General features: G+C 29.2%; 1 protein-coding gene across 1 annotated transcript; it reads left to right on the top strand.

The window, feature by feature from the left end:
* The first annotated feature begins 5 nt into the window (after positions 1-5).
* Positions 6-10,627, top strand: LOC113392349 (uncharacterized). Its single transcript, XM_026628733.2, has 3 exons — positions 6-323; positions 3,588-3,761; positions 8,559-10,627. The coding sequence occupies exons 1-3, from the start codon at positions 257-259 to the stop codon at positions 8,648-8,650; spliced, it is 333 nt and encodes a 110-aa protein (XP_026484518.1). The 5' UTR covers positions 6-256; the 3' UTR covers positions 8,651-10,627.
* The last annotated feature ends 1,840 nt before the right edge of the window (positions 10,628-12,467 follow it).

Here is a 12,467-nt window from a genome sequence, read left to right as displayed (position 1 = left end):
AACTTCATAATTGTCATATATTTTCTTTTAACGTCTTTGTCTCATCCGTGATACTGTGATTTCTGTGCACATTGTAAAAGTGAAATCGGTCTATATTAATATACTTTTATAGTAAACTACAATAATAGCACAATTTGTTTCCAATTTTCGTAATAGTATATATATATTTTTATTCCCTCATCTTTGTGAATAAGCTGGAGAATCAATCTGTTGTTTTCATTGAATGGTAATTGTTTAGTGAAATCTTGGTTTAAAAATGACCGGAGTGCGTGCCGGCCGCGTACCCAAGCGCCGAAGAGGGCACCGCGTAAAGACTCGGTCAGGTAATAGGAGGCCCGCATGTTAGTGCTTCTCCGTCGTTTTTAAGACTGCAGATTTGATCTTTGCTTGCAGGCTTAAGATAGTGTAGTGCTTGAATGAAATATCATTAATGGGATATTAATACAGTATTATTTGCTGCCAAAATTCTATAGAATTCAATTGGTTAACTGTTATTAGAAAAAAGTAAATTGTAACCAAACCAGCATTGATATTGGCTCTATCGAAATTTATATGTAGATTCCTTAAATAACAGTTTATTGTTATTACTGTGAACCAGATATTTCATGGTTTTGATTAAATAAAGTATCCCTACAGATAACTCATAATACAATATGTCTTATAAATTCAAATAATTTATATAATATTTTTTAATATAATGTAGTGGCAACCATGGTAATATTTATTTTTCTGAATATAAAGCATTCACATTTTTTTTTATTTTATCAATATTGTATCTCAATTATATTGTAGTAGAGTAAATTATATACACTAGGATGTTTAACATTTTATAAATGACAATTTGCAAAAACAGATCTAACAGTTATTTGCAACAATAAAATAAGTTGTTAAAATGTGAAAGCTCTCTCACTAGAAAATTTCACTTATTATTTCAAAACAACATTAAGTAATTTTGTCTAAGTTATTTTCATTTTATTTAAGTTCATATGAATTTAACAAAATAATAAAGTACAAAATCAATTTAGATGGGATTTAGTAACCAAAGAATATTCATTTAGTTTTTATTTTTTAATTGTAGTAAGAGTATCTTTTCACAAAATAAATTAAATATACATTTATATTGATTATTTTATCAAAATTGCAATGGAATATTGAGAGTAACATAAAATATATTGTTGTTGTATATTGTGATTTTTATAAAGTAGGTTGTATAATTTATTTTAATATATTAATTGAGATGCCAAATCATTTTTCAATATCTTAATTTTGGCAGCAAATAAAGAGTTTATTCAACCTTCATAACTATGCATTATGTTTAAAATGATAACAACATTTTGGTTTTTTATACTAACATAAAATTACATTGATCCAGGAATTTAAGGTGCATGATGAGAGTAGAGTGATGATCAGATAACCTTCCCGAAGAGTCAAGGTTACAAGGCCGAAGATCTTTGGAATGAAATGGTACATAACCATTATTGTAAATATTTTATCTATACTACCAATATTTTTGTAATTCAAAAATTTCAAACATGTAAATGGAATGCTTTTTGTTATTGATGTATTTTTTTTTTATTTGGTAACATTTCATAAAATAAAAAACTAAATATAATGTTTATAGGTTGAATATATGTAATTGTTTTTTTTAAATTAACATTAAATTTAGTTTTGAATTAAATACCATATAGTTAGGAATAATTTGTGTCTACAAATTGTGAAAGATGATGATCATTAAAATAACTTATTGAAAAGTGTAGAGAGTATAACATCTTTAATTTAAAAAAAAAATAAGCTAAATGAACTGTTTTTGTTAATTTACATAATTTTAATTCAAGCATCAAAAATTGCTGGATAGTTGATTCTTGTGTTTAAAAATGAAAAATAAAAAATAGAATTTAAGTAATGCAAAGAAATGCTTAATACCTATTGTGTCTCTTTTGTTTGTGTTTGTAAAAGTACTACAGATTATAAAAAAATTTGATGCTTGAAGTAATTTGATTTTGTTAAGAGCATGCTTTTTAGTCTTTTTGTTTCTATACACAATTGATTTTATTTGCACGGATTATGATTTTAATGCACTACTACTATTTAAGTGGGAAAATGAAAGTTTTATTGGTCATAACTAACATTAATATAAGTTGCGTAAATTTCGTGGCGATATGGAAACGTTGCGTCAATTGTTCACAGCCTCGAGGTGGCTATTATCTCGGACGTGAAAGGAAACTTGGTTTAATGCTTTGAAACAGTGGCCCATTAGCATAACAATCACAGCTTACTCTAGCAATTATGACGCTTGCTTAGCTGTGAGCGTCTTCCTTATTTTTTGTTGTTCGATTTTATTGTGACCGAGTGTTACCTTGCTACGACTTAACATAGGGAGGCGTATGACTTCTCACTGATAGTAAGTAGTTTCTCATTGAATGCGAAATTATATATTAACGATATAAGTATTAAGCTGTTATTTATTACGTATTACGACACTATTACGGTATTACTTGGGAGTTTCAGCCTCTGAACATAGACTATCTCGATCGACACAAAATAAGATTATTCATAATAATTTTCTTCTTAGAAAATTACAGTGTATACAATCAATGTTGTCTATAATTTGTTGATTAGTAAATAAGTTTATAAATTGCAATACCTATAACATGTTTATTATGAAGACGGATTTATTAAACATTACAGAATTACATAAGATTTCTACTCGTGATTACGTTTTGCTACTTAACTTATCATCGAAAAATAAGTGCAGATAAAAACAATCAAACTACTAGTTAAGTTTTTAAATTAAGTCTTTGCCTTAGTAGGATATCAAAACTAAGAAATAGGAATAGTAATTACCAAGTAGCAGGGTTTCTATTGTTTTATATTTGAGAAAAGTCTACGTATTATTTTATTCTAGTTTGTTCCAGATGCAGTTACATAGATAATTTATCCGATAATGACTATTAAATAGTTCAATACAAAATTAACTTTTTAATAACGGAGCGGCTTGTTGATACTATGTTCTATGCGAAATTGGTAGCGAATACAAACACAAGTATTCTATAACTATGTCTATTATGTCGTATATTATATAATTATCTCTGTTCCTTTTAATATTTTCTATTTTTTTCTTGCATATCCGAATTTTATCTATGTAGGTACTTTAGCAACACATATTATATATTATGCTATCCCCTGAATATAAATAACAATGGGCACATAAAATTAAAATTCTTTATTTTATTTCCATTAGATTTATATATTCTCGTAGTTTTCTAAATACCTATTGATATCATAGAGAAACTTGAGATAGCCGCAACCGATACACGAACTAATCAAAACATCAGGCGGAATAATTACGTAATAAGAGATTATAGATAGAATGTCGTCTATCGCTAATATATGCTACTTTATATTTAAGATTCTAATCGATTGGTAATTAAAACGCATCACAATGTATGCGGTATCATCTGAATACATAAACATATCTTTAATTATTTATTGTTATCACTTGAAAACATGATAGTGACATGATTTTCACGCTTTCGATATAAGGGGTTGTTATTTTGTATCTTACCATAAACCTTTACTCGTTACAGTACTAAGAATGATGGCAATAATGCAGGACAGGAATAGTGAGGACGTACCTCGGGAATTCCTCGAAACGGGTCGTACAGGAAGGCGCAACGCCATGCCTGATATCTTGCATCCTCAAGGTGCGGAGATGACAACGGCCGACCTGCCATCCAGACTGCAACAACTTGTCACTACGGGTGAGTTTGGTATACTGTTTAAAAATTACATTAAATGCAGCTGAGACGAGTGATATATTTTCCTTGTATATATGTATAAAACGAGGATTGATTTAAAGGTTTGTGAGATGAATAAATTGTTCTGTTTCTCGGATAGGCTTTAATTAAAATCGCCATAAATCGTAAGTCGAGTGCGTTTTTGTTTAACTATAAAATAATGTTAAATAAATTATCAACAATATTGATACTCTTTCAGCTATCGGTACCCATATTGTTAAAATCGTTGAAAATCATAAGTCATTATGGAAAATATATTTTTTTTCGCAGATCTTATCTGTTTATCTCAAAAAGATTCGCTTCTCATGATCATTAATTTAAAAAAAAAAACACTTTGATTTCATACAGCAATAATATAAAACAACCGCTCGAAAATGTTTCACTCTCGAGTTGAGCAAATTTCTTCCTTTTTATTTTAGCTAAAATAAAAGAAAAAATATTTTTATATAATTTTTAAGAAGCAGATAGGTAATACCTCCTACTATCGAAATAGAGGAATTATAATTATGAACAAAAGCTTGTGCAAGCCCGTCTGGGTAGGTTAAGAAGTATTGTTGCGTTCCGCTTAGATAAGAGAAAGTGGCCTAAAGTAACTACAGGCACATAGGCACTTCTTAGTTGATGGCACATTCGCGTTGTAAATATGGATAACTAGTTTCCGCCTGCGACTTCGTTCGCGTTTTGGGGGTTGGTTTTTAGAATTTATTCATACAATATCTTAATAAATAATAGCCTATGCATTATGTACTGGTGTATAAGCTATATTATTGTAAAGTTTCATTAAAATCCATTCAGTATTTTTTGCGAGTAAGAGTAACAAACATACATACATGTCTGTATGTATTTCGCCTTTATAATATTAGTATGGATATTTCTAACAATGCGAGCGGTCGTAACTATTTTCAAGGCCGACTAAGTATAACAAAATAAAACTGAACTCATAAAATGTCAGCGGTGTTTCCCCGGACTCGAATCCCCATATTCCAACCGCTGAGCTCAGATATTTCGGCTCTTTAACGACTATTTACGTCAAATTGATAAACACATTATCAAATTATACTACAAGATACTATTAATCAAGATAAACTACGTTGATTTCAATGTTGCGTATGACGGAAATCGCTTGTGGTTTTCAGCCGCAATAAATAATACGCCTCTATTTCATATTCACATCAAACATTCCACAACAGCCATGTTCTATGATATATCTCTGTAGCAACGAATCTCTTATCTTAATCCAATTTGCTACTTCAGTATACAAACGCTCAACCTAATAACAAATATACAAGCAATTATTTAGCTTAAGACAAGATACTAAGTGCTATTATTGTGTGAAAGTTTCGATATTACCGATCGAAGTTAGTTCGTAAAGTACGATATTATGACGACAGTAATGTGTGTTTCATTCATTTGTTATCTGTTTGACGTCGTGTGATGACACAAATCTGATAACTAATAGCCAATAAGGCTGATTAGAAAATGAATATCCCTCGTAAATGAAAATGAACGCATAAAACATTGAATATCACTTGATATTAAATGTTAATTTGTCGAAAGCTCGTCTGCCTGTTAGCATAATTAACATTTGTTTTACGTATTGAAATAGTCTCTTTTACGTATTTTTTTTAAGGTTAGTTTACACTTTCGTGAGAGCATATGATAATTCTAATCTTCTATGATAATTCTAATGCTTTGATTATCAATTGTAAGTGAATACATGGATAATGTACGTGAGTCTGCTATGACATGAAACTTTTTTTTTAGCTAGCTGAACACGTGGCTCTCGCTGTACAAAATTTATAAAAGTTTATAGCACACAAAGCACATGTAGTGTTAGTAGTATTGTATCTACTGGATATTAATATCTCAGTGGTAAATATACAAATAGATACGGTATAAAAATGTCTTTGAAAAAATGTAATTATCTTCTAATTAACCTGATTGATATAGATTGATGAAAAATATATAAACATCTCTCAAGCTATCGAAAAGTTAAATTATATTTTCCTTACTTAAGAAATGACTGATTTCAAATAAAATAAAAATCAAATATAAACTTCTACCCCCTTTTAGTTTAGATAAAATGTAACCTATTTCCCAGAATTCAAACTATCTCGGTGGCAAATTTAATCTAAATCGGTTCAGCGGTTTAAGCGTGAAGAGGTAACAGACTGAGTTACTTTCGCATTTATAATATTAGTAGGAAGTAGGTAGACTAGCTAATGGCCAGCATTCCTTTTAATTTTCGTAGACAATTACCCGATATGACTCGCGCGTCATCTGCGTTAATGCCACAATGCTAGAAACCGTGAAGGTTTCAACATCAACGTCATAAACTGTACAAAGTTTCAACTCAATGGATGAATAGTTTTGAAACGCCACACACATCGATGAAACGGTCATTATTGTATATAACAATAATATGTATTGTATTGGACAAGATCACATACATAACGTAGCTGAAGCACTTGTGTTAAGGAAAATCAGAAGTAACGACGGTACCAAAAACACCCAGACCCAAAACAACATAGAAAACTAATGAACTTTTTCTACATCGACTCGGCCGGGAATCGAACCCGGGATCTCGGAGTGGCGTACCCATGAAAATCGGTGTACACGCTACTCGAACACGGAGGTCGTGAAGTTAAAATAAAATTGTATATCATTATTATTTTTATTATATCATTAGATTTAATATACTTTTATATTATTAGAATTTCATTTTCTTATTGGGTAGGTTACCCAGACGGCAACATTGGCCTGGTGGCTAGATAAAAGGCCGCAGATTCCGAGCTCCTGAGTTCAACCTCCGGTTGGACCCATAAGGAATTATTAGAATTCACCGTCATTATATCTTGTTCGATCAGCGATCAATATTGTACGAAATATTGCTTGATCATTTTTATTTTCTTAAATATCGTCATAACAAATTATTGACGTAAGAATGTACGTGTCATTACAATAATATGTATTTCTTGAATGTCGTAAATATCAATTGATTATTTTTATTTATTGCAATTTAAGTCTTATTTTTGTACTCATAAGAACTAAAAAAAAATACCGAATGACGTAGCGGAACATGTATAAGGAAAATATTTGTTACCTACTTTATCTACCATGAAGTTGTACTTAATACACTGGCTGAACCCGCCATTTCGCCCGCGTGGAAAAAATCCTTATTCAGATATTTTTTATGAAGATGAAGTTATTTTCAATTATTGATATAAAATATTTAAATTACTAGAACAAAAAATAGATGCAGCTATTGTCTCGTGTGGAGACCTTTGGACTGTAACGTAAAGTTCGATACATGTCTGACTTTTCGTAGTTATGTCCATGTTAATTAGTAAAGTTTCGCTAGTATTAACGATGAAACTACTATGTCTGTGAGTTCTGGAAGATTTGTGAAGTTTGGGTTACGAAACTTCAACCTCTACTAGGCCAGCGTGGTAGATTTTTGCCTAACACTTCATGCTGAGAAGAGGACTGTGCCCAGCAGTGAAGCAGCTTATAAACAGGGCCAATATGTGAGGCCACATCCACTATGCAAACTGCCAAATTAGCATACCTTTGTTGGACTCCTAAACTACCAATAACGGACACGCTCGAGGTTTTCCATTCAAATTCCATTTTAAATTAAAAAAAAGTAGTTGCGTCTTCCATCTTTGAAAGAAAAAAAAATGATATTAACTTTTTTTTTTTTTTAATCTAATACGTCCCAACGACTCTAGAGGAAATCCCAATTTAGTATTATTTACTTAAATATTAAACAAAAGGCCATCCGTTATAAGAGTGTTGCAAATTAAGCGCAATGGTTTAAGTAAAAAAATCAATCTTCGTGTTTTTTTTCAATTTCAGAATAGAAATTTTAAATTTAGTACTTACATAAAAACACGAAAAAAAAAGATGGTAAAAAAAAAAAAAAATTTACCGGTTACATAAAAAGCACACTCCACTGGGAATCACTGATTAATTAATTGATCTAACTTTGTATTTCAAATGTTGGAAAAGAGTAACCACTGAGTTCCTTGACGGTTTTTTCTCGATATAATCAACATTCCGAAACGGTGGTATCTTTACTTTTCATAAATTTCTGTAAAATGTCATAATAAATTTATTTTATGTATGGCCCATCTTAGAGGTGCATACTTTTATAAAAAATATTATAAATTAAAAAAAAATTAGAAAATACTCATACTCTAGCAGAGCGTCGTGGATTCAATGCTGGGATAAGGCCTCTTTTCCTTTAAGGAGAAGGTTAGGGGTTTATTACATCTGTTCCAATTTTTTTTTTTTTTGTTTATGTTATAGGGGGCAAACGAGCAGGAGGCTCACCTGATGGAAAGTGATTACCACCGCCCATTGACATCTGCAACACCAGGAGGGTTGCAGGTGCGTTGCCGGCCTTTGCGTCTAATTTCTTTAAAATAAGACACAAACAGGTTTCCTCACGATGTTCTCCTTTAACGCCGAGCCCCGAGATGCAATAAAAACACAAATGAAGCACATGAAAATTTAGAGATTGTGCAATGACATTAAAAAATAAACTGTTTTTAAAATGCTTGTAAAATTTGGAAAGTATAGTAGAAGATTTCAATTAATAGATATATAACAAATGTTTAGTTCTGAATTTTCGATTTAAATTAGAGTTTATAATATTTACTATATAGTAGTCATTAATGTGTTACAAAACTATTTGTTTATTATAGACTTACATGTTTACATTTTATATGTATAACAAAAAATATATTAACTTTTCAGATCCAGAAAGCCCTCAGCCGGGGACGTCAAAAACAGAATTAGATCCGAACAAAGTGGACGAGAAGACAGGAAAAAAGGATAGTTGTAGTTGAGCTGTCTCGCTCACACAGTCCATGCGGACTACTCAAGACTTGCCCAAAGCTTAAGTAATCTCAACCAGGTATCATAGTATTATTAAGCACTGAGTAGAACTCACCTTAGATGGTGCAGATATAGCTCCTATGTCCTGTTCGAGAATGTAGATATCCAATTGTTTCGTATTAGTGTGGACGGGCGGTGTCGAATTTATTTTATTAATGTGATCTTTAGAGTATCAATAAATGTAAACATAATATTCAAAAGCTTCTTTATTAATAACGTTATTTATATGATTTATTAATAACTAACAGCATAATTGTTGGTTTTAATTGTTGATGTTCGGTTTGTTTTCATATGAAGGATTTGAAATATACTAACAGTTCAGTCATGTTAAGGATCAAAAGGCTAAAAATTGTTTTTACACACACATTGAAACAATAGGAATTATAAGGACATGGTGGGCAGTTGTAATTATGTATGTTTGTGTAAACTAGAATTGATAGACATATATGTTTAAACTATATAACTGTATATAGTTTACCAGTAAAACGATGTTAGTGTTCTTTAGAATTGTTATATATGTGTAAAATTAGTTCAATATAATATTGATGGTTACGTTGTTAGCAATATTTTTTAAACAAAACATTTTTTACATGAAGTACCATAGTATAGAATAGAAATGTAATTTTTTTAATGCATAGTCCTACCTGTGAGGCTTCGAATAACTTACTTAATCACAATTACAGTTATTAGGAACAAGCAATATATATTACATAAATAGCTTGTTAACAAATGGAATATAATTAACAATTCACTGGAGATCATTTAAAAATAGATACTCTATTTGAATTTTGTTTGATTACTGTAATACTTAGAGTCTAACACAATAGTTTGTTTGTTTTTACTAAAAATTTTTTTTAAAAAAATAATGTTTGTTTTTTTTTTTAATTAGTCTTTAACCTATTAACCGGCACTATAAATCAGATGCTTGAACATGGAATTCACTCGCACTAATAAAGCACATAGAAACATAATATATGTATTTTTTAATTTAAAATTCGTAATATTGCCATGGTATAGATTGTCAAATTTCGCTTTAACTGCGCAATTTATATGTCAATTGCATAACAACTGGTCATTTAGATTTTATTGTTAGATATCCTTAAAAACTTAGCTTAAAAACATACTAAGTACAATTTATTTTGTGATTTTTGAGTGAGATAGTGCAGTTTTATTGTTATAGGTTTTATATAATAGAAATTACAATGTAATTTTTTTTTTAAATTGTTGTATTTTTTAATAAAGGTCCGATATAATTGATTTTACGCTCCTTATTAATTAGAAAGCACAAATATATTTATTACACAATGAAGCTTTGTATTCGATAGAACATAATTGTATTTTTATTTATAAATTATTACATAATTTCGGTTTTTATAAGATGATTTGATAAGACTTGCTAGTATATATGATATAGAGAATATCTGCATCACATGCTTTCTAATAATGCAGTTACATAGACGTAGACAAATAAAATTGTATTAACTTTATTTTCAAAATGTTTATCCTATTAACGTAATAGAAATATTTGTACAATTTTAATACTCATTTGGTTTCAAAATGTATACAAATGAAATGTGACGTATAATTTCAAAATAATAGAAGCTGAAAAAGTCATTTCAGTTAAGTTATCTTTTAGCGTACAATATGACAATTGAAAAAAAAAGTATGAACTATTATGATTTTTTAAGGTTTATAATATTCGTACAATTTTCTTGTCTATCAACACTATATTAAAAAAACTCTCTGGTTTATTTATATATTTTACTATAAAAATGAATACAGTAAAGTTGGTAGTAGTAATAAATATTAGTGTTAGAATATAAATAATAGAGGAATAAATAGTGATTAGCATCCATATTGTATCTTATGACTAGATAGTAATACATAACACTGTGTATGTAACTTAGAATAAACTTTGATCTTCTCAATGAATGTCTTTTTAAATAAAATAACTAAATTGCCTTGAAATTTTACGAGCATCGAATTCTTGACAACGTTTTCTACTATTTCGATGTATCGCTGTGTCGCTGTCTGTATCGAGTTCTCGATTATATCTTACTATGTAAATTATCAAATTACTAAGACTTGATGTTAATTATTGATCCCTAAATATTTTATCTAACTTATCATCACGAGTATTGGGCATTTTAATTATTTTTAAATAAAACATGTATATTTTGTAATGGCATGATTATACAAAATTATAAAGTAATTATCCATATCATATCACTTAAATGATTTATATTTAATAAAATAATAAAAAGCTTTTTTTAATTCTGTGGTAAGGTTATATTAAATTGCCAAAAATCCCAGTTTATACATATTAATATTGTTTTTTTATCAAGCTGTAACTAGATTAGATTTAAAGTAATGTAATTTACACTCCGTAGAATACAAATTTTGTACGTTTATATTATGGCATTATTAATGCTTAGGGTATAAATATGTGTAAAGTTATACTTAATATTATGATTTAAAAATATCGGACTCCCACCTTTTCATCCAAAATATCGTCATACGAACAATTAGTGAATGATTACTACATCTGGAGCAAAATATCAGACCGTATGGTTTGTGGAGCATCACCTATGTTAGGTATGGTTTTCTTTTCTTGTAGTACCATATCTTTGGGCAGAGGTTAACACCATTACTTACTGTAAAGTTAACTACACCTATATTAACTATCTGCCTTCATGTTCCAAATATTATATTTCAGAGTATTACAGAAAAGGAGCCAGATATTTTTAAATTAAAGTAAACGCACATAATATTCGATGTCTCTTACTACTTGTCTATACTATATTCGATTTTTTATATTGCAACGGGATATTTCACAGAATAGAGAAATAGCAATAGCTTAGTAAACATATCAGGCAAGCTTTTGGTATGTCTTACATAAACAGACATTAATATGCAAAAATGTTACAAAAAATATTTATGTTAATAATTGTCGTAGTTGCATGTCATGTAAAAAATGTATGTCCTCGCTAAATTGATCTCTCTTCTGATATATCCCACATTGAAGGATGTGAAAAATTGCCCAACATGTACATTATTGTTTCTTACCATTTTTAAGTTAATTGCAAGTGTCATAGTGTATTTTTTGTCAGTACACTGAAATAAAATAAATGCAAGATTACTATTATATATTATTTTTATTAAAGTTTCTCATTTTAGTTATGTTAAAAAATGGTTTTATTTCTATACGATATATTTTTGCATATGCTATGGTTGTAAAAAACCGATATTGAATATTTCTAAATCCGCACTAACTAAAATCCGATAGGTGTTAATTTGTGTGTTTTATTCATTAATTAATGACAATGTATTAATAAATAAATATGAGTTATTTTTAATCAAGCCTTACTTATTTTATATATTTAACTAATTAATTATTTGTAAATCTCCTTTCTTTATCTTATATATTCGCTATGTATGTTTTTTGGGCTGTGTAAATATGTACTGAATATAATGATTAAATTTAGTAATTTTGTTTTATTTTACTATATACCCTAAACAGTACAATAATTTTAATAAATTCCTTCTTAATTGAAATTAAACTTAAAATTATACATTAAATGAACTAAGAAAGACATCAAAGACTAATTTTATAAATGAAAAGTAATGTCAACAGCAAACTTTAAATACTACAGACATGTGTGTGGGTGCACATATCAGACACAGAATTAATAATATTTTTAGAGCTTACTGCATATAATAAAACTAGAACAAGCGGTTGATTAACTCGGATTGTCGATCGTATCTTAT

The sequence above is a fragment of the Vanessa tameamea genome, chromosome 5 (genome assembly GCF_037043105.1).
Source record: "Vanessa tameamea isolate UH-Manoa-2023 chromosome 5, ilVanTame1 primary haplotype, whole genome shotgun sequence".
In the NCBI taxonomy this organism is placed as follows: Eukaryota; Metazoa; Arthropoda; class Insecta; order Lepidoptera; family Nymphalidae; genus Vanessa; species Vanessa tameamea.
The sequence above is the reverse complement of the archived record's forward strand: the minus strand, read 5'-3'. Positions and strand labels throughout refer to the sequence as shown.

Coding starts and splice junctions, on each gene's coding strand:
- LOC113392349 (XM_026628733.2), top strand. CDS start 257: ATGACCGGAGTGCGTGCCGGCCGCGTACCCAAGCGCCGAAGAGGGCAC. Junction 324..3,587: donor CCGCGTAAAGACTCGGTCAG/GTAATAGGAGGC, acceptor TACTCGTTACAG/TACTAAGAATGATGGCAATA. Junction 3,762..8,558: donor GCAACAACTTGTCACTACGG/GTGAGTTTGGTA, acceptor TTAACTTTTCAG/ATCCAGAAAGCCCTCAGCCG.